Source organism: Conger conger, chromosome 18, assembly GCF_963514075.1.
Source record: "Conger conger chromosome 18, fConCon1.1, whole genome shotgun sequence".
Classification (NCBI taxonomy): domain Eukaryota; kingdom Metazoa; phylum Chordata; class Actinopteri; order Anguilliformes; family Congridae; genus Conger; species Conger conger.
Genome location: NC_083777.1, coordinates 4,997,511 through 5,021,819, shown reverse-complemented (window position 1 = coordinate 5,021,819; position 24,309 = coordinate 4,997,511). Strand labels below are relative to the sequence as shown.

At 42.0% G+C, this 24,309-nt stretch overlaps 1 protein-coding gene across 2 annotated transcripts in view; it reads right to left on the bottom strand.

Annotated features, from left to right (window-relative positions):
- macrod2 (mono-ADP ribosylhydrolase 2) overlaps positions 1-24,309 on the bottom strand; it is a 597,810-nt gene that overhangs the window by 180,494 nt on the left and 393,007 nt on the right. For both annotated transcript variants that reach the window (XM_061228932.1, XM_061228933.1), the window contains exon 6: positions 951-1,072. In XM_061228932.1, the coding sequence (XP_061084916.1) occupies positions 951-1,072 (122 nt within the window). The remainder of the gene's footprint in view (positions 1-950; positions 1,073-24,309) is intronic.

Sequence of the window (24,309 nt, the reverse complement as noted above, 5' to 3'; positions counted from 1 at the left end):
ATAAAGAAAGACAGTGCCATGTTTAAAGGACATGCAGAACCCAGCATTGAGCCACAGGTGCGTGGAGCGCTGAATCATAGTTATTTTCACAGTTTTTCCATATATTAAACATAATGCAGACAGCACAATTAGAAGGGAACACAATTAGAACAAAAAAAAATTTCCATCATGCATTTGTGCAAAACATATTTAAAATAAAAAAACCGAAGGGGCCTACTAAAATCATGATTTATATATGCTTTTTATAGAATGTCTTTGCTTTTATTGTATAACTCTGCTTTATATTGTATAAATCTGCTTTATATAAAATGTCTTTGCTTTATATAGTACAACTCTGCTTTATATAGTATGAATCTGCTTTATATCGTATAACTATGCTTTATGTTTGCCATATTGTCTTTTTCCCCAAGCTGTGGAAGGAACCATGCAACTCAAATACAACCAGTGAGCTACAATTAGCAAAAACAACAATAATAACTGCATGTTTAAGAATACGCTTTCAAGTCTGCCGAAACATGTCAGTTCGTAATACTTTAATTTAACCGAGGAATAGAATAGAGGCCCTGAATCCTCTGTTGCGTGACTGTCTTACATAAGACTTCTCTGCAATGAGTCCTGTCATTGAGATATGGAGACGAACGCACAGACTGCAGCCTGTGGCCACATTACAGGGAAACCCATTTCTCACACGTCCATGGAAAACAGTTATTGCAAGTCAGCGTCAACTACGCAGGTCACGTTGAATTGACCAAACACTGTCGCTGAAAACTCATTTGAGAAAAATATATATATGTGTACATTTCTCCCTGTGCTGTCGGTTCTCTTCATAACAAAGCAAATGTAGGAAAAAGAGGAGATATGTTGTGACAGCTTGGTGGCGTGTGGTCAGCTTCGGTAAGAAGGCCGGGCGAAGGTTGTTTTCCATTAAGGGAGATGCAGCCGGTACTCACCACGGAGCGGAGGCCATTTTCCTTCAGCAGCTTCAGAGAGTGTTGATAGCAGTCCCTCAGCAGCTCTTTCTGGGACTTTCCCACATGCCCTCGCGCCACAGGGCCCACGGTGTGAATCACGTCTGTGTGAAACAACAACACCAAGTCAGCGCCGAATCCACAATACATTCACAAACCTACGGTAGTAGAGCAGTACCGTGTAACCAGAAACGGTAACAAATGGAGAACCGCATGACATTACGCTGCAGGCATTCGGCAGATGCGCTTAGCCAGAGCGACGTACAACGCACAAGTGCAAAACCATAACCAGGGAGAAATGCGCTGAAAACCCTAAAGGAAAGTAAGAACTTGATCCCTGTAGATTAATGGTGAACAAACTAAACCAAGAAGAAGCAATAAGACAGTTTTGGCTGACTAGGCCTGTGCGACTTGGTTGAGTTGGTGTTAAGCTGATGTTCAAGTTTATGACTGTGGTTAATTTGAGGGGCAGAGTTCTACAGATAATGTATAATTACACAACCCCCAATTTTGCGTCCCACGTTAATTACTCTCTAGACTGAACGCATGAATAAAATAGTGGTATTTAATCAGACTGCAGTTACATCTACTCACTTTGTTACTTTGGCAGCTGAACTCTAAATGTTAAATTAATTATGCTGTAATTGATAGACGCACATTTCCAAAAAACACACACCCACACACACACACACACAGACATTCACAGACATACACACACACAGACATTTTTTTATTTAGCTACTGATAGCCAGCAAATAACCGTTTCTTTATAAATGAAACATCGCATGTGACACAGTCATAGACAAGCTCCATATTAACATCAACATGTTGTTCAAGAGTCAACTGCGAGTCAACAACATCACAACTATACCCAGCACTGTTGCTAATGTCTGCAGTTACTTCGTAACTTTTCTGTACTTTAAGCATACTGTTCGATTCGGGTACTTTGTACAGCATACTGTTCGAATATCAGCACCAACATATTCAATAGATTCTTCAAAACACATTGGAAGATGTTGCAAACCCATGACACATGTTTCACGTAGCAAGATGAGATTCAGTTTGTGTCTGTGTGTGCACTAGCGTATATATCTGTTCACCGGTGTTATTACATGCCATTTATTTGCAGTGGATAGAGGTGGTGCAACTGATCATCACCTAAAATGCTATCATGGCAGCGAGATATGAAGTCAGTGATGGGGTGTATTTTTAAATGACCTGTTGAGAACTCCTCACACACACACACACACCCACCCCTCGCGCTGAGCCTGGCTGTTGAGAACTCCTCTCACACACACACACACACACACACACACACACACACTCTCACACACACACACACACACACACACACACACACACACACACACATGCACACACACCCACACCCACACACACACACACACACACACCCACACACACACACACGCACGCGCACACATGCACACACGCACACACACACACGCACACACGCACACATAGACGCACACAGTCACACGTGCACACACACACACACCCACGGACACACGCACGCACGCACACTCACACACTCACACTCACACACACACACACACACACACACACACACACACACACACACTCTCTCTCACACACACACACATATGCGCACACACACACACACACACTCTCTCACACACACACGCATGCATGCACACACACACACACACGCACGCACGCACGCACACACACACATGGACACGCACTCTCTCTCACACAGACACACACACACGCACACACGCATAGACGCACACACACACACACACACGCACACACACACACACACAGACGCACACACTCTCACACACACACTCTCTCACACACACGGACACGCACTCTCTCTCACACAGACACACACACACACACACAGGCACACACTCTCACACACACTCTCTCACACACACGGACATGCACTCTCTCTCTCTTACACAGACACACACACGCGCGCACGCACGCACCCACACACACACACACACGCACGCACGCACGCACACACACACACATAGACGCACACACTCTCACACACACACTCTCTCACACACACATGGACACGCACTCTCTCTCTCTTACACAGACACACACACACACGCACACACGCACACACACACACACACACACACACACATATACACAAACACTCACACAAACACACAAACACTCACACAAACACACAAACACTCACACAAACACACACCATACATGCATTGTCACACACCATACATAAATATACCCACACACACACACACACACACACACACACACACGCACCATACATGCATACATGCAGAGGTTCAGGATGTATGCTCTCCTGTTGAAAATCTCATTTAAAAGAGAACAGAAGATACTGTGTCTGTCTTAATTACTGATATCATTAGCCACAATTCATGTTAATTTGTGAGAGAAATGGCAGAAATAGGACTGAATTATGTGCAAGATCCTATCAAACACACTTCATAATTCTTTATATTGAGATATCTGTTCAACAGCTGGCCTAAAAATACCCATCTCAACCATAAAGATAATAATGAAGACATCTAAAGTAACTGAAGTGGTTTTGAACCTGCCTGACAGAGGTTTCAAGTGCATTTCACCCCCACGCACAGTAAGGAGGACGGTTAGAGAGCCAAACACAAAATAAATTAAAATCTCCAAAGATCACAGTTGGAGAATTGCAGAGGTGTGTTGCAAATTGGGGTCACCACATCTCCAGAATTACAATTAAAGGCCACCTCCATACCAGGCCTCTACTCTCATCAACCCACAAATGTAGTTTAGCAAAACATCATTGGAACTTTGATTTGGGTTTGGTGCAAACAGAAGTTCATGCAGAAAAAAAGGTGTTTTTCTTCCAGGGGCAATAGGACGACTGTTAGGATATATACCATCATGGACTCCATCTAATACCAGATTAGACAGATTAGACATTAGACAATATGTCTCTCCCAGGAGTCATATTGGGTCATGGGTAGATGTTCCAGGAGGACAATAATTCAAAGCATTCACAAAAAAAGGTCAAATGACCTCAAGGATGAGCTTAAGAACCAAGAGATATGAGTTACGTATCACAGACTGTAGCTGTTCCGTCCATGCCACCATGTTCTTCTCCTCTGTTTACTTACATGGTATTTATTCCTTAATTACTGAGTTGATTTCTCAAGTGTCCGTTTATTAAAGATTAATAAGAATTTTATAAATATTTCACAACTGCTGGAATGATTAAATTGCTAGCCAGGTTCTCACACATAATTAAAAATGAATGAACTACAAGAAATTAATTTGAATTCATTCATTATTAATTTATTAACACACTTGATTTCGACTTTTAATAAAATATGAAATCATCTTGAATCTACTGGTGAAAAAGTAAATAAATAAACCAACGGGCTGGAAAGGAGAAGAATGTTCTCTTCAACTACAATCAGACCACCATACTGTTGGCCGATACTCATGCATTTAAAACATGGTGACCCGCCTACCCTGCTACATTGCTTGGCTCTTTTCCTCATCTTTTTAATATTCAATGTTAAAGGAGTAACATGGTGGTTGAATGTGACACTTGCCTGTTGTCGTTAGGCAACAGCAAAATAAATGTCCATAATTTTATTTTATTATTCAGTCATTTAAATGTATTTTAAAACTTATTTTTATACGCCTAAATTTTTCAACATTAAAAGTTCACCCAAACTGTCTGGGCGTTGTAATGAGAACTGTCAATTAGCTATAACTGAAAGACACATCAGTCATATACTTCATGTTATTCTTATTAAAAATGAAATACAGGGAGTATATTTATCTCATGTGAACGTGCATTTTTGAGCCTTACGAAACAGGTGATAATGAGTGAAAACCCCTTTTTTCACACAGTCACTGGAAAAGCAACACGTTTGTACAGTATCGGGGAGACAGAGGCACCGTGCTCAGCGAGGCGGGAGTTTGAGGGGACCTCGTTTAGGCCGCGTCGTGCAGCTGTGACCGGTCTCCGGTCAGCGGGCGTGTAACGGATCGCTCTGCTCCATATTCTCTCACAGCCTTTTTTCCACAGAAAAATTGGATGTAGTTTCATTGGACCCGGTCCAATAAAAATAACATTCACAAAAATACTAAAAGTGTGAAACATGAATTACATTGGGAAAAAGACAGCAAGTGCACAACTGACATTATTATTTATTGGCCATACGAAAAAAGAAATATATATGTTTTTGAATTCAATGCCGTCGTGCATGTTTATGTTTAAGTTGAAAAAGCGTTGTGATTGTACTTTTATTATTATATTGTTATTTGCTGGATTCTTCCAATGGTAGGAACATAGGTTAAATGTTAAGTGTGTTAAATATTGCAAAGCCTACATACGGCAAAATAAAATATTGTTTTGAAAGGACGGAGGTTAAAAGTTGTTATTTTTTCACAGTTCTTTATCTTATTTTCTAAAAATCCCTGTTTTAAAGAAAAGCTCATCAACCTTTGTTTTGTTTTGTTGTATCCAGGTCCCTTATTTAAATAAGTGGCTATATTCTGACTGTAACCTTGTGCACCTTGTATAACTGCCTTCTGAATAATACACTCGTACCAGCATCTCACACTGTGGCAATAATGGGACATCTGTTGAATTGTTTGTCATGTATAATTCATTGGTCTCGACACCACTGGAGCTGCACCATGGCAATTAGAGTCCGGGCAAGCACCGAACCGGACCACTGCTGAATTCATGAAAGCTAAAACAGTACTTACATCAACAGTACCTACGGTCTAGTCATATCTTCAACGGCGCGCAATCAATAAATATTTATTAAGTTGCTTATTTGAAGGTAAAATACACATATCTGGAGGGCTTGTGAAAGACCATGGCCAACGGGCTTAACGTTTCATCATATAAATGACTGCAGGTAGAACAGAAGGGTACCCTTGTTACACCGCCAATTTGCGAGAGGAAGAAGACTTAATAAAAGATTGACTCCCAGCAAGGGGAGCTGCGTTTGCAGAAAGCATTTCAGGCTTAATTAGCGAGGGAATGAATTGCTTTCATCTGGGGTACATGAGCCATTATGTCATACATTAAGATTGGCACAAACTGAACTTTTCTTTTGGATCTGAAACAGTATACAGTACTTATTTATTATTATTATTATTATTATTGCTGTTGTTGTTACTATTATTATTCATAGTAGCAGCAGTGGTAGTAGTCATAGCATTAGTAGTAGCAGCAGTAGTGATAGTAGTAGTAGTAGCAGCAATAGTAGTAGTAGTAGTAGTAGTAGCAGCAGCAGTAGTAGCAGCAGTAGTAGTAGTAGTAGTAGCAGCAGCAGCAGCAGCAGCAGCAGTAGTAGTAGTAGCAGTAGTAGTAGTAGTAGCAGCAGCAGCAGCAGCAGCAGCAGTAGTAGTAGCAGTAGTAGTAGTAGTAGTAGTAGCAGCAGTAGCAGTAGCAGTAGCAGTAGTAGTAGTAGTAGTAGCAGCAGCAGCAGTAGTAGTAGCAGTAGTAGCAGCAGTAGTAGTAGTAGCAGCAGTAGTAGTAGTAGCAGCAGTAGTAGTAGTAGCAGCAGTAGTAGCAGCAGTAGTAGTAGTAGCAGCAGTAGTAGCAGTAGTAGTAGTAGTAGCAGCAGCAGCAGCAGCAGCAGCAGCAGCAGTAGTCGTCGTGGTGGTAGCATCAGTAACAGAAGTAGTACTATTGGTATTAGTAGTTGTAGTAGTTTACTGTGGCTTGAATCTCTTTGAAGAATTGAGAAAATGCCCCTTTCCCAGCTGGTTGACTGATTTCAGGTCAAAGCACACAAACTCCTGGTATTACTAATCTGCAGTGTGTGCAGTGTAGCCTTACAGTCGGTAAACTGCATGTCTGTTTGATTAAATTATTTAATCAGCAGTAATATGAGATCCAAGACCAAATGTAATCATTCCATGAACCACACTGAATTATTTTACAGCAGAAATGCGTATCCCATGTACAACAACCAGAGTGTAACCAAACAGTATTTGCTAAAACAAGGTTTGATTGCTTTCAATCAGTCATTGTATAACTTAAGTATTATATTCAGAACATTAAATAACATCTTCAGCACATTAACCTGCAGCACACTAAAAAGCAATGAACGTGCAAACTTCAACTTCTGAGGTAAGCAGTTGTTCACATTTCTATTACTGCTAAGTGCATTTTAATCAGCAATAGATTTTGCGATGGCAACCCATTTCAATATGATATTATTCACTCAGGAATCTGCTATAATCAATGCATAGGACAATTCATGCCAACGGTAAATTTTCCATGCAGTTCTCTGTATTGTTATTGTCATACTTTGCCTTGTCATTTTCTGCAATAAAAAGCAGCTAATACAAAGGACACTGAGTAAAAAAGCTTCTTTTTACTTCTCTGCACACCCAGCCTACCTCCAGTGGAAATGTTATAAACCCCCAGCCTTCGGAAAGAGAAACCCAGTGCATACGGAAAAGAACACTGCAGAATTCACGTTCATTAAAATAAATGATTTTCGCAGTGTGCAGTTGTCGCATTGAGTTTATTTTTTCTCCTCTTGCACCTGCAGTGAAATATCAGGTGTGCAGATTTTCAGCTTTTATATGAACCCCCAGCCTTTCAAGCATTGCTGCATTAACATTACATTACATTATTGGCATTTGGCAGACGCTCTCATCCAGAGCGACGTAGAGTTGATTAGTCTAAGCAGGAGACAATCCTCCCCTGGAGCAATGTAGGGTTAAGGGCCCAACGGCTGTGCGGATCTTATTGTGGCTACACCGGGATTCAAACCAACCAAAAGTGATTGGACAATTGGCTACTCCAATTTTTCTTGGATGTTTTGTTTCATAGTTAGTTAATGCACAAAAGAGCGAGTAAAAGTTTGTAAGTGGTTTTGTTTTTATTTAAAATTCAATGTGCTGGAGTACAGAGCCAAAACAACAAAATAATTTGTCACCGTCCAAATACTTATGGACTGCACTGTACGTTCTGAACCACATTTCTATTGGATTAAACAGGATATTTCTGCATGATTAGCACTCAGCTATTGCAAAACAGTGGGGAACCGGGTTCCATTTTGCACACCTACTGTAGGCCTATATCTAGCTCTACCTCAGTCCTCAATATCTGCCAAAAGGTTATCTCCACTAAACAGCAAAGCAGATCACTGCACTGAACGGCATAATCGTGACAGATTGAGCTAATTCAATTTGTCACAACCACACAGTGGTGGGTAAAACGCTTGATGAGAAAATCATGTTATAAGACAGGAACAATAAAAATAGAAGAATAAAGTGTTCTTGTATGAGTTCACCTTGGTGAGGTGTAGCCTGAAGGTTATCACGTATCACTTATGAATAAATATGAATATTTGAATATTTTTATGATGTATACATCCAAGGGAATTGTTATTTATTATCATCTTGTTTATTTCAATGCATAGTTAACACATTCATGTGCATTTCCGTAAACAGATGGTACACGCCCATGCATGCATGCCTGAGAGCTATATTTGACAAACTCTTGAGAGGCAATTTATCTTCTTCGTTTTCCTTCCGCTGAAAGCGCGCTGATAGTAATTGTATTTTGTATTTGTGACAAATGGCCTTTAAGAGTTTTGAAAGCACAGCCCCACCCATACGATCACTATTTGTACTTAGTGTACCGCACTAAGGAATGCCTGGAATATTTGAGTGAGTAAATTCAAATAGTAAAAAAAAGTAAGTTCAAATATCCTCAAGAGAGGGATGAGTTAAGTATCAATGCACATGGAAATAAATAAGCACTTTGCAATTTTAAAACGTTGCTTTTGTATAAAACTGTTTGCTGACAAAGTTATATCTATTTCTGTTGTATTCATAATCTGGGACACAGATATGATGAAAGTATATCTATGTACGCATAAGATCCAGCCTATCGCACATTTGTAGTTTCGAGTAAATGAGCAGAATTAGCACTGTAGGTTGCACTGTATGCTGTAAAAAACTGGCTAGGACTAAGACACCTAAGACACTTAGGAATTCAGAATACACAAATGAAGGATGGAAAGGGCTGTGAAGGTAGTTTTCCCTAAAGAGGTAAACACTATGCACACAGACAGATGAGAGAAAGTATATTTTTCTTGTTTGTACTGTAGGAATATGCATAGAATACAGCACAGGAGCAGAGAAAAATTACAGTATTTTTCCATGCAATCACAGGAAGAGTTGGTAAGATAAAAATATGTACTGAGACAAATCTGCAATTGCTGGGTTGATTAAATGTAAATACGGAGTAAGATACAAAACTGAAAAAAGTGGGTAAAAAGATGGGATTCAATCTTCAGGAAAACAAACACATACTGTGTTTGTGTGTGTCTGTGTGTGTGTGTGTGTGTGTGTGTGCGCGCACATGTGAGTGTGTGCATTGATTTAGCTAAATCAATGCCTTGAACAAAGTTTACTTAGTTACTGCACAAAATGTCCAAACCCCTCTTTGGGGACAACCTGGAGACAAAATTCCAATAATGATTCTAAATGTTCACATGAAAAAGTAATTCTGCCAAAAGACTTGTCATCAAAACCATTATGTTTTTAGCTATATGCCTTACAAAGTTACAAAATTACAAAGTTATACATTCAGGATTTGCATCTATATATTCATAGTAAAATGTATATATAGTAAGGCTAATCCTGCACTACATGATTGGCTGATCTACACACAGTGAGGAAATCAGCCAATCATGTGGCAGCAACTAAATGTATGGTCGACGTGGTCAAGAGGTTCAGCTGTTTTTCAGACCAAATGTCAGAATGGTGAAGAAATGTGATCTAAGTTACTCTGACTGTGGAATGATTGTTGGTGCCAGACAGGGCGGTTTGAGCATCTCAGAAACTGCTGATCTCCTGGGATTTTCACGCACAAGGTCTCTAGAATTTGAAGAGAATGGTTCCAAAAACAAAAAACAGCCAGTGAGCAGCAGTTCCGTGGGCAAAAATGTCAGAGGAGAAGGGCCAGACTGGTCAAAGCTGACAAGAACATGACAGTAAGGCAAATAACCATGCATTATAACAGTGATATGCAGAAGAGCATCTCTGAACACACAACGTGTCAAACCTCTAAGCGGATAGGCTACAGCAGCAGAATAAGTAATAAAAACCTAATAAAGTGCTCACTGAGGCTATATATTCAGAGTGAAGATAAAATACATACAGATATCCGAATATCCAGCTTTAATAAAGTTATGGCCTCCATATGTATCACATTTTCTATTTTCTGTGTTCCACGTATACAGTATTTCTATTTTCTGTGTTCCACGTATACAGTATTTCTATTTTCCTTTTAGCTTAGTCACTTGTCTTCATCATACAGTAATGACAAGTATCTGTCCTGTTAATATAGCATAACGCAATAAAGCTCCAGAGCTAATCTCATTGCCTGTTAAAGACCACTGTGCCCTTGTCTTTATGCCATTGGCTCCCAGCACTCTTACCTCTAATTAAATTTATTGCACCACAGGAGGAAAGGGGGAAAGGCATTATAGGCATAAACTAATTTCTAACATACAAGGACCCACACGCTCTCTACTGGACCACGCAGTACAGCTGGGAAGGAGAGTGTGACTGCCATTGAGAGAATTTGACATGTATACCATGCAATGGTGTTTATCTGACTGTAAACTCTATCTTGAAAATTAAGCTTAAAATGGTCTTCAGCTGGACTAGTTGGGTATGAGCTGGTTAACCAGCATGGCCAAGTTGGTCATAAAGTTGGCCTAGCTGGGTATGAGCTGGGAGTTGGTCTGAACTGATTCAAAATGTAGCTTGAGCTGGTCTGAACTGGTCAACCAGCTCAACCATGTGAAGCTGGGAGTCGGTCTGAACTAATCAACCAGCTTCCAGCTGTTTCAAAACCTTGATTGAGTGGTTTCTTTCAGCAGGGAATAACAATATCTCTTTACACTGCCATTGAACACACAACCAGGGACACAGACTCTATGGGCAAAACAGAAAGTTGCTTGCAAGAAAGTCCATGAGAAATAAAAACTTCTACACCTGAGTGCATGCTTACTGAATTTCAAGCTTTTGTAAAGTGAGACGGTAGCTGAAACACATTTGATGAGGTAAATTGTCCCAGTAACTTATCAAGACTCTTCTGTAGAACATGAATGTCCAAATGTAGAGTCCCAGCTGGGGGGAGGTGCTACTGTCCCCTTCAGCAAAGCGCTTAACCTGAATTTCTTCAGGGAAACATCCAGCCCAATAAACAAATCGCAAAAATATAGTCTGTGTAAGCTGTTCTGGATAAAAGCTTCTGCTAAATGCAAAAATGTAAAATAAATAATAATAAAACTTGGCTTCAACAACAAAATAAATCCCACACACAGTCGTACCAGCAACAACTTTCAGCTGCCAGCTTCCCTCACACCTGCTCCTACACAGTGCTCTTCTGCTGCTTGTGGTGAGGCCGTGCCCTTTAACCTTTAACCCCGGTGGGAAGGGAAGTGCAAGCATGTCAACACTTACCCAAGAGAAAGCTCTGTGTGTGTGTGTGTGTGTGTGCGTGTGTGTGTGCGTGCATGTGTGCGTGTGCATGTGTGCATGTGCGTGTGCATCCGTGTGTGTGTGCATGTTTGCGTGTGTGTGTGCGTGTGTGAGTGCGCATCTGTGTGTGTGTATGTGTGTGTGTGTGTGCGTGTGTGCGTGCGCATCTGTGTGTGTATGGGTGTGTGTGTGTGTGTGTGTGTGTGTGTGTGAATGTGTGTGTGTGAGCGTGTGTGTGTATGTGTGTGTGCGTGTGCTTATCCCTGTGGGAGAAATGTGCTACACCCCCATAGCAGTCGCATCTGCATGTAAGTGATACTGGAGGGAAATGAAACAAGGGACAGGTGTCCTAACCAAGGTTGGGCGAGTAATTATCACAGGGAAACATCAGGCATCTTCCCTCGCTGTGCGTGTCTACAGGAACTCAGCAGTTCAATCATCTCGAATCATCTGGGGTAATGCATGGCGTCGCTTCACAAAATGGCAGACAAGGACTTTTACATAACACAGCACAGGACAGGCGGGGCACAGAACACTCAACACGCACCCTCTACAGCTCTAATCTGCTGAGAACGGCTGCAGTGGGAGAATATCTGCACTTTCCAGCATCCATTACGGTTGGGAAATCAAGGGCAACTTGAAAACATCACGTAACGGTGTGAAACGATTTAGATTTGCACTTTATTTAAATTCAAATGACAGCATTATTACAGGTACATATAGTATTTATTTAACAGCAACGTTTATGTAATTCTAAATACAATAGCTTTCTGTAATAAAATATAGAACTGCACTGTCATTAGAAGTTAGACAGTCTCATCGCTACAATTCTCATGCTAAAGGAACATTACTGTATTTTGGATTACAGTAAGAGGATATTGGTTTCATATTTCATCACCATATAAATAACTCGCATAAAACCTATTGTACATCTACGTACATAAACATTCTGAATACAACTCAAACAGCAAAGTACCATCCAGAATACAGCAATATTCTTGTTGAAACAGGTACAATTCCTGTGAAAACAGGAGTCACAAAGGTGCGGGAGAGAGAAAGAAAAAGCCACGGGGTGCCCTTCAGCTGGAGTCACTAGCGATTAGCCTCTGGATAGAAAACCGAGGCTGGTTTAAAGGGGTCATCATGAAGTTTCCTTCAAGGAACATCACCCCTCGCCGAAAGCTCCCAAAAGAAGAGGAAGACTGACAAATGAGTTTTACGAGCGAGAAAGCGAGCCGTCTGATCCCTGCCCTTTCCCGGCGCAGGCAGCGAGCTAAAGGCAGGGGGAGACAGAGCGGCGGCCGCCGCCATGACACAGCGTGTCCGTCTCCAACCCTCCGCCTCTCCATCGATACTCACGCTCCGCCCGCACTCCTCCCTCCATCTGTCTCCTGCTTAGTCTAATCAACTGTACGTCGCTCTGGATTAGAGCGTCTGCCTTAGTGTAATGTAATGCCCATTAAAAAGGGTTTAAAGGCCCACACTCATCAGCGTTCTCTTCCTGGTTTCAGTGTCTAAAACGCCCACAAATCGTTCGCAAAGAGCAGTGACGTAGGTTTTTTGAAGGCCCTAACCCCTCCACCTTATTTTGAACATCGTCCTGACTTTGACATTCCCGTGTGAGTTTGAGTCGATTTCTTTTTTCAGACAGTATAGGCACACTGGCTCCGAGGTGTTTATGTGTCTCTTTGAAGAATTTGAAGCGCAAAATGTTTTGACACAAAGACAGAACTACATCAACAAGAGGATCGCAGAGCAACTATGTGGCATTTTACAATAGGACTTGTCTTGTGTGTCAAGACAGATTTACATAGTGCTCGACATTACATTATGATGAATACAACCAATTTAAAACTCTACACCACCTAGTGTACGCTGAAGCTACCACCCGGCAGAGCAGAGCCCTGTAACAGGATTGAGATGCCACCCAGGCCATAACACACTGGTGTAACAGCTCTGCCCTTCTCTGGAGAATAAAAACACTCTCTTAGTTACCCAGACAGCAGACACACTAACCATACACTAACAGACCGGTGCACCAGCTCTGCTCTTGTCTGGAGAATAAAAATACTCTCTTAGTGACCCAAATTGCAGACACTACCATACACTAACACACTCGTGTAACAGCTCTGCTCTTGTCTGGAGAATAAAAACACTCTCTTAGTTACCCGAACTGCAGACACTACCATACGCTAACACACTGGTGTACCAGCTCTGCTCTTGTCTGGAGAATAAAAACACTCTTAGTTGCCGCAGAGCTTTGAAGCCCACAAGCAGAGCTCAGGTATTACAGCAGCCTTCTAGTCAAAAGCCTGAATAGATTGAGCGGGACATCAAACAAAGACCGAAAGACTCCTTCGCCTCCAGTATCTGAGACGCGTTCCGCGGCGGTCGCTTTCCGCAGTGAGAGGCAGAGAAAAACCGGAGGCTTCAAAGGACCTGCCTTTACGCAGCTGAACAGCAACATATGCTAAACGAGAACACACGACGCCGGGAAAGAGGAACGGCGGTCACGAGGTGAAGCGCACCGATAGGGACCTGCCGGCTGTTAACAGGATAGCGCAACGGGTTTGTGACACGGTCTTAACGAAAGCCGTGCCAAGATCTACACAAGGTCGGTGTTTACGCCTGCCATTGAGAAACTGCCTGGCTAAAGGCCAGTTCATACCAACACCGATAACTATAAATATGTCGTTTTTAAAAATAGTTATAACTCAAGCAGATGGCGGAGTCCACACCACAAATATAACGACAAGGACAAAGATATCGTTGGGATCACTTTCAGAGCAATTTCCTCCAGATAAAACGCTGACAGCCAATCAGAATCCATCCGAATTTACAGGGCGCCACGTTAAAATGGCCAATGACATAGCTGAGAGGCTATTTACAGAAGGTTATCGTTCATCAGTGTGGATGCTTGCATCGTTATCGATATAGTTATAATTCTTGGTGTAGACAGGCCTTAATGGTGAAAGACACCTGCTGTAAGGAGCACAACACCTGGACCTCTCAGCAATGGACAAAAAGTAATATGGTCTGATCTTTTACTCTTTTTCCTGGATGGGTTTACATTTGGAGAATGCCAAAGGTGGCCAACAATCCACAATGTCTGTTGGCAGTGGCAACTGTTAAATATGGTGGTGGGCAGCCATCTCATAAGTTTCATTGTGTCAGTCATAACAGTCATGGAATATGAAACAACCAGAAGACCTCCATGATGCCTCCATAGTTCAGTCAAAAAATACCCCCATACACACTGCCTAACAAAGTCAAGAGTTGTTGAAAAAATCACCCAGGATTAAGTCAAATGCCTTTGATGGACAAATATCAAATAATGTTTATGGGAAGATATGCAGCACAGTACTAGTCACTGCATAGACCTGGAGGCTTTCCTTCTTGAATAATGGTCCAATTCTTGATCTGTTCAACAGCTGACAATGGGCGTTTCTTTCAATTGTTTGGTCATCCTCTACAGTGGTCTTCAGTGGAGGGTGTTGTGTGCTATTGTTCAGCTCACAGGGTTCTTGCTTCTTAATAATATACCGAACAGATGAGTTGAATTGGCCCTTAATGAGGCATTGTTGGTTAGCCACCTCATCATAAAAAAGGCTGTTCATAGCAAACAATGCGTATGCAAAATGTTGTTATTTAAATTAATTCCATCCATCTTGTCTCATTTAAAATGAAAGACCCTCGGTGGAGGATAACACTTGCCCTAACAAAAAAGCCAAACATTCTCAACAAAGGGGCCGCTTTATCCCTCAGTGGTTCACAGTTAACACACCGACCGCCTTTCCCCAGAACTACCATTCGTCACGCTAACAGAGCACGCGCTCGCTGCTAGACCGTGCTGGAAGTGGATTTTTTTTTTTGAAGCCGGGGGAAAAGATTGAGTGAGCGCATGATGCGCTATGCCATACCCAGTCAAGGCAGAGGTCAAACGGACTAAGAGACTCCATGACTCAAACGAAGTAGCCTTTCCCCCCGCATGAAGGAATCTCCCCCTACATCATCTGCATCTTCCCTGGCCTGACAGGAACGGGCATCCATCACCTCTCCCCGCCGTTCCTTTAAAGGATAAAGGTCAGAAACTCACCGCACTCAGGAAGACGGCTGGCATGTAAAACAAAAACAAAGATACTAAGGGCTCACGGTTTTGCTTTCGAAAGATGAGATATGTCATTATTTGTCTTTCAGCAGAACCTGGAAATATCCACTTCCTGCAAAAAGTGTAAAAATAATGGCTGTAATATGATGAAAAGGGTTTTATTTTAAGTGCAAAACCTCCTTTAAAACCCTACAAAAACCCCCTGGAACACAGACTCTCAGCGTACATTGCCGGAGATCGGTCAAACGTCAGCAGAGGGGAACACAGTGGCTGGCTTTTCAGAAGACATCTGAGAAGAGTGGATACAATCTATGAAATAAAATGAAAAACAGGACACAGAGGAATGAAGAAGAAAGACATGTGAAGAGAATGAAATTACCGCAAGCAGCAGTCAGCCTGCTATGATGAAATAACGAGAGATATCCAAGGGAATTTATTTAATCGTGAACTGCATTAGGGAACAACAAATTATATTAAGCGAAAATAAATACAATGCTAAGGGTTGATTAAGTACATATTGTATTAGCATTTCTATAACAATTGTGACTGGCAGCCCTATTACTAAGACCAGTAATATTACTGGTAATATAATTTCTACCAATACTAATACTGCTACTACTACTACCACTAATAATAATAATAATAATCATAATCACAGCAGTATTACTGCTACCACTATGACAACTTCCACTGCTCTCACCTGTACTATTAAAACTAGGAAAGTCAGAAAACACACAAAACATTCTCTTGAGCAGATTCAGATGTTCACTCCCAGAGAGGAATCTCCCCAGGCAGACATCATAAGCTGCAGGTCCTATCATAAAAATATTCACTAGCTCGCCGATTCGTCAGGGACATGTCTGACAAGCCAGAATGAAATTAAATTAATGAATTCGTTAAATGAGTCACCTTGAATCACTAATATGTTCAAACGCATTCTGGAAACCGGCGTATGTCAGAGCCAATGGTATTAACGGCTATTACATCCAGCAGAAAATTCAGAGCGGTTTCTCTGTATTTCATTGACATCTTGTGTAAAGAAATAAAACAATTCAGCCAAATCACGCCTACCTTTTCCTCCACTTTTCCCATCTGTCTTCCCTCCCTGCTTTACAGGGTATATTAAAACCACAGTTAATAAGAAAAAGAAGCGATGCTTGGATGATAAATTGGCCAGATGCAATTAGATCTATTAGAATTCACGAGAGCCGACAGACAATAATCAAAGCACTTTCTGCCTGCCCATCGCAATTATCTTTCCACTTAAGAATCAACAAGCAGGTAATGACTTACAGTCCATTAAGGAATTCATGGGAGATGCAATTTTAAGGCACATAATGATAAAAAGATAGACACTGTCATTCCTGGTGGATAATCTGACTAGAATTTTTTTTTTCATATATGTTTATCGCAGGGGTCCAGTTAGGCTACATTTGTATCCAGAGGGATGGTGTGTATGCAGACATGTATAAACATGACCGGCTCAAATTGATTAATTAAGTGCCGAGTAACAGTGAGAACCAGCAGACCCTGTGGCTCTCCAGGACCAGGGTTGGAGACCACTGTCGTAGAGGGTTTACGGAGATGACAAGCAGATATAACCACTTTAAGGTCTTCAGCTGACCTACTAATACGAAACAGGCCTCTTGTCCCCGGCGAACTGCGCTGAACTCATATACATGCTCACAGTTCATCGCTCCGGTGGAGAATGTCAGCTCAGGAGGCATCAGCGTGATGGGGTCGTACACTCGTCTCTGGCCTCCGACCGCGGGGCCAGGGGAACGAGGTGATGCTGACAGACACGGTGACCTCGCGCCACATCTCCGGCGAAACGCACCGCGCCGCTAACCCGGCTCTGACTGGAGCGGCAGGGTGGGGTAGGGTAGGGTAGGAGGAGAACCATCAACCCTTCAACCGCACTGCCCACCAATCCACCACCATCCCTATCACAGCCACTGAAAATGAGCAATTATCTTCGACAAAGGTTTAGTGCACCTCTTCAGTATAAACGGCTAGTTAGCATTTTTCATTTTGTCATGCTGATAATATAACAATTTTCAAAAGGTAATGCAGCCCAGATGTGTCAAACTTTAATCATGGAGGGTCGCGGTGTATGCTGCTTTATTGGGTTGTTCGAAGAATCCACACACCTTGTTCTCAATGCTTTAATTGGCAGCTGATTGAAAGGAAGCCGCATATACCTGCAGACACTGCGGCCCAATCAATCAATCAATGTCCAAAAAGTCAAGTATTATAGCAGGACAATGGAATTATAATGGAAAATATATATAATATATATGGGACAATATGGACATTTAGAGGAAGTGATGGTTAATTTGGTCCAAAATACACCCCCCCCCCCAACAACCCCACCACACACACTTGATCATTTGCAATCAGTGAGTCATGTACTGTATGCATATGTCATGAAAGATTAAATCGCTACACCAAGTACTGTTACATACATTAGCGCTGTATCTCCATAAGTGCTGTGTATCTTACACTGAATTGCCACATCATGCTATGCCCGGCAGTGAACAAGCTCATTATCATATCATCATTTCATGGAATCGCAATGGCAATAAGCCATTACACGAACACCTTCACCGCCTGTGTGCGTAAGCGTATTTTTAGAATGAAAATCTACATCAATTAATGATGGCCAAATTGGTTTCTAATCATCATCTTTACGAATACGCTGCCAGAGGAGGCAACACCCATGGGGCTAAAAGGTTGCTGAGCCACAGCTGTGTTTACACGCCTCAAATCATTCCTCACGAGAAGACTCGCAAATTCTGGTAGTCTTCAGCAGCCTCCAACTGCAGAGATCCTGTCGCAGAAGAAAACGGACCTAATTCCCATAAAGCCACGAGTGAAACAGAGACCTGCTGACTGCATTTAAACTGGTGTTAAAATGACCCTGAGCACGGTGAGCACTCCAAAGAGTGAGAACACAAATCATATTTCTTATTCCGTTATGGTTTTAAGTCTATTAACCTACTTTAACGAAGGATTTCAATCACGCCAGACATTATTGCATAGTGTGCAGTGTATAATTCGACATTAAAAGCCACAGCAATCGGCAAACGACAAGGGATCACTGATTGATCACTGAAGACCAGGCTTGATACATTACATAGGTCCCATATTGTGGAAAATGCTATGTGGATTATAATGGAGTTGAAGGTGTTATAAAAACACTGTGAAAGTATCAAAACGCACAGTCCCCAAATAAATCCACACGGTCCTCATGAAGAAAATGTGATTTTAAAGAGCCGTTTGGACTTCTGTGAAGTTGTGACATCACCACAATAAGCTTGTTTGCTTCAGCACAGCCCACCTTGTAGCTGGAACGAATCCATGCACTCGGTACAGACAGCGTTCAGTTCATTGGAGCTAGCCAGCCAGTCAGAACAGAGGTTCACAGATATCAAGGAGCCTTAAAGACACAGTCACTAAAACAGCCTGTTAGTGGTAAATCTCATGAGAGGTGCTGGAGAATGTAAAACTGGACAGAGATTGTTTTTGGTACTTGAAACCACACAGATACCGTCTTGTCATGGATATCAGGACCAAAAATAAAAAACTGGAAAAGTGTGCAAGAGGGGACCTTCAAGGAAAGCTGCTGCACTTGTTCTTTGATCCAGGGCTTGTGTTTGAGAGGAACGGGTTAGAACTATGAAGGCCCTTCCACACCAAGAACTATAACTACCAACTATAACAATAAACATGGGAGCATCTAGAGTGCTGAACGATAACCTTCTGTAAATGGTCTCTCGGCTATGTCATCTGCCATGTTGCAAGTGACACCCTGTATATTCGGCTGGATTTTGATTGGCCGTCAGTGTTTTATCGTTCACGCAACCATATATTTTGTCACTGTTGTTGTGATTACAGTTGTGGTGCTCCATCCACTTGAGTTAGAGCCGTTTTTTAAAGCAACACGATAGATATATCGTTCTTGGTGTTGATGGGCCTTTAGTGCCCTTTAATGTTCCACCGATGAAGACAATCCACAAACCGAAGACGAGACTCTCCCAGCCCACACTCTCGTACCGAACTGCATCTGAATAAATCTCTGGATAAGCAGAGGTACGGGGGAGCGGAGCATGAATATCCTGGAAGCCCCGGCGTTACCCTGCGGACCAGGCGACCTACATCGGCAGCGAAACGGAGTGGTCAGGACCAGAGAAGCTCTATTTAGTTCCCCCCCCTCCTCTGGAGGATGGGTACACGCTCTAATGAGCAACAGGTGTGAAGCAGTTAGAGCCTCAGAAGACTATCCCCGAGAAGGGAGTCATCTTCACTCACCGCTCGACTCTCGCTCCTGTTTACTGAAACGAACCGTGATTTTCTTTTCTTCCGTTCTGTATCGAATTTGAGCACGTGACCGGCCCGTATGCATAGTAAGGTGTTCGTTTAGCTTCATTAACGGGAGGTCCCTGCAGTTATAGGAGCTGACTGCATTAGTCATTCTCTTCTGCAGTCAAGCTACTGGGAGCGCGCGAGACATGATTTCACAATTAATGTGATTCTAATGGAGCGCTTTCAGGTCTGCGCTCCTGTCTGCAGTCATTGTGATGGAGATTGTAAGCAAAGTGATGGGAATGGATTATGTGTTGGATTCATTAGAGTATACTCAGGATACACTGCAGCCCCAGCCGTTAAAATACTCTCTCTTTCCTAATTCTACATCAGAAATGATCCTCCTTCTTCGCCATACATCAAAAGAAAAAAAATATTTGATTAATATCTTTTGATATACTTTTATCAGAAAGGCATGTTCATTTTTCTGTTCTGTCTTACGGATGCGTATCTGTGGAGCTGTCAGACAGATGTTTCATAATACTGTGAAAAATGGACAAAAGAACCATGAATTCAAATTCAGACGGCCTCTGTGTGGGCCTGTGTCTCTCTCCTGAGCTTTGATCTTCTCTTAACCGCATGGGGGGAGACGGGCGGGGCCAGGAGATCTGTCAGATCCAGCAGGGTTTCACCGTTTTTTTAAATGGAGGGGCAGGAAAAGTGATGTTAACCATATTATTTCACAGGTTCAATGGCTTCATTGACTGTCGTTGGCACAACTCTGGTCCTCATGCTGACAAACGCCAATAGCAGACTCCAAAGGCAATCAAAAACCTAGAATCAAGACTAAATACCGAAAGCTTTCTTATACCTGCACTAAGGAAGTGATTGAACATACCTGACCACACAGAAACAGCTGAGAAGCCAACTGTCCAATTACTTTTGGTCCCCTAAAATGGATTTTATATTTGTGACAAATGTCCTTTAAGAGCCTTGATAGCACAGGGCCACCCATTTGTACGTGGACAAAAAAAGTTTTTTTTACCACTGTCCAAATACTTACGGACTGCATTGTAACTGTGTTGACTGTTAAATATATTCCTCTGTGAGAAAAGAAAGGGTTTGTTTTCATGATGAAACCAGTTATTCACATCGGTTTGGTGCCCTGCTTCAGTATAAATGGCTAGTTAATTAGCATTTTTCATTTTGTCATGCTGACAACATAACATTAGGTTTTTCAAATAGTAACGGAGTAAAAAAAACAAAAAACTAAATAAAACGTGACCACAAAGTTGATACTCAGATAAGCCATCACTTATCACATTTACAGTTTGAAGATTGTATTGTCGAATGTCAAGACCGCCTGAGTGATAATGTACCCTGTTTAATAAACAGTAACATGATGCTCGGGCGCTATTCTGGGCTGTCAGGGGCTCTAGCTGCTACAGATGTTTTCATAACTGGCCTTTCTGCTGGCAAACATCTGTCTTTACTGCGATGAATCAAAAAGCAGGTCAGAACGCGGAGCATATTATGTCTACTGGGAACATAAAGATGATAAAATGACCTCTGGCAGTGCATAGAGCGAGGGAAGAATTAATCATAATACACACCATAACGGGTGGTGCTGCCCAGCGCATTCCCTCATTGGCTGACAGAAGTCATCTAAATGCATTGATTTGCTACGACCGTTGAACTGGTGGAGAATCTCATCTTTTTCATCACAGCCAGCGCGTCCAGCAGAGTGGAATGTTAGAGCTGTTTTGTGGGTCTCGTCCAAGTAATGTACTGCATTGAAGTAAAAAGATAATTCTCTGCAGCGAAGCCAAAAAACAAGACGACCGAAAACAAGGACTGTCAGGCCAAAAATCACTTCCATATTTCAAAAAACTGTCCTAGCAACACCACATGCAAGAGGCAAATTTAAGAGAGAGAAATGTAATGACTATTTCGTATTTCACTGACTGTTTTCTCCAAAGGGACTTACAGTTGATTAGACTAAGCAGGGCACAATTTCCCCTGGAGCAAAGTGGGGTTAAGGGTTAAGGGCCGTGCTCTAGGGACCAACAGTTACAGTACGTAGATCTCATCGTGGCTACACTGGGGCTTCAACCACACGGCTTCCAGTCATGTACCTTAGCCACGAGGCCCAACAGTCCTACCTTTAAATGACGTCGTAAAACTCAGTGCACCCACAGACCAATTCAAGGAGCAATGACAATGATAATTATACACAGGTAAAAAATTTACAAAATAAGACTCAATAGCAATCAAAGTGGTGGTGACTTAAGTTGAGGCCTTTTTGCTTTGCTTCGTGGGGAGAGAAGTTTAACTGAACGCTCACTTCAGAAAATATATCTCCAGACTGCCGTTCTGACAGCCCATTTGAATCTGTCTTAGAACGCATCAAAATGGATCCTCTCCCGGAATTCACTGCTTTGTAACACGACTGCAAATTACTGCCAGTCAATCATGCCAGTGAGCGGAGAGTTCAGCTGTGCGGTGATGGCTTACAACCCTTTTTCCCGCAGAGGCTCTGTGCCTCTGAATCAGAGGAATGCAGACACGTACTGCACATGCAGACGGCTCTTTCCCTCAGTTTCTCAGCCTCCACCCAGAGCATGAATAATCCCAGCACAAGTGCAGAATGAGCCAAATTCATTCTGTCTTTTCTGCTCGACTGAAATATGGCAAACAATCTGTAAAAAATTTTTTAAGGCAGAAGACATTAATATTGAGTGTAACAAGTATTCAAAGTTCCTATTATTTAATATTTTGCCTGAAATGTTCCATTTGCATGTTGCATCGCATACAGCTGGTAACAGCAAAAAGAGCTCATTCCCATGTTTACTGCAGTCCTGCTTCTGACCTGCTCTTTCTGACACGTCCATGTTCCACCTATGTGTGTCCTCTGCATGGACAAATACATTTACTTGTTGGAGCAGTAAAACAGGATCTGATGCGATTAAGTGTCAGCAATGGCAGGTGGTGTCTCTCAGAAGAACGGCTTTCATCATGGAGTACCTGCAATCAGGGACGGTGGAAGAGGGGGTGAGAGCCATTCCTCAGATCAGCACGCCACGTGTTACGCCATCGCGGCAGGCTACCCTGGTTACCTTGGTTTTGAAACAGCTGGTAGCTGGTTGACCACTTCAGACCAGCTCCATGCTCAACATTGTTTGACTAGCTCAAGCTATGATGTGAAACAGCTGGTAGCTGGTCATTTCAAGACGGTCAAGTTGGATTTGACAACTGGATAGCTAGAAAATTCAGTCAGGCCGGGGAGGAGGGGTATAATTTTCAGCACTCCTCCACAAAAAATTGATCTGCTGTCAATGCCTCCAGTCATTCTGCTCACAGCTGAACCATCCCCAAAGTCTATTAACCAAGAATCACAATGTTTACTTTGTCTCGTCAGGTGCCCAAACCCCAAAGGTAGACAAGGCACCAGACTGGCTGAAGACATGTTGGAGCAGGGATTGCTAGTTTTCCTCCACTTTGCTTCTGTCTTATTTGATTAGAAAACAAAGTGTGGAGGATCTTCTTGGACTATACAGAGCCAGCAGAGTATATGTTGTCATGGCGACAGAGACAGATGAGAGATGCGCAGATTTAGCGGGTCCACAGTCTGTTGTTAACCAACACTGAATTCGCCGTATGAATGCCAATTACTTTTATTTGCACACAGTTGTTAGTACGTTCATTTCATTTATAATTCATTCAAAAATGATTAGTTTTCCTTAAAGAATTATTCTTGCAGAAGCTTTCTGAAAAGAAGCTGGCAGAAGATTCAATGCGAAAAGCTGTTTAATGAAGAGGTTTTTTTAAATTGTTTTTAAATGTGACTGTTTTAGCGTCTCGTTCAGGTCTAATGCATCTGAATCATGGACAGTAAAAAGAGCTGTTCTGTGCAGTTCTGTTCTGCTCTGTGCAGTTCTCTGGCTAACTCAATTAATATTAACATGCCTACCTATTAAGTTAATATTAACTCAATATCAGGCCCCAGGTGCAATAATATGTTGTAAATAAATAGTCCCTTTACTGAACACACACACACACCCACACACACACACACATTGTTTTGTACAAACATACATTTGCATAGATTATCTTTTCATGTAAAATAATCTACTCCTTCATCTCACTCTTTACCCCGCATGATATCTCATCACCATTGCAGGGAGGGGGCAAAGTTCACTGTTTGTCAGGCAATTTGAATATAATGAAGTGAGCTGTTATTGTCAATATCCTTCGGAAGATATTTTTCTGACACACCTAATGTACAGTATTGTACACCATCTTTGATCCAGCCAATCAATGAAAAATTATTTATTATGAAATTAATTATTCAATCATTCTCCCTAAACAGTGCTATGATGAATCCAAATTGTATAAAAATACCTTGAGAATGTACTGTGTGTT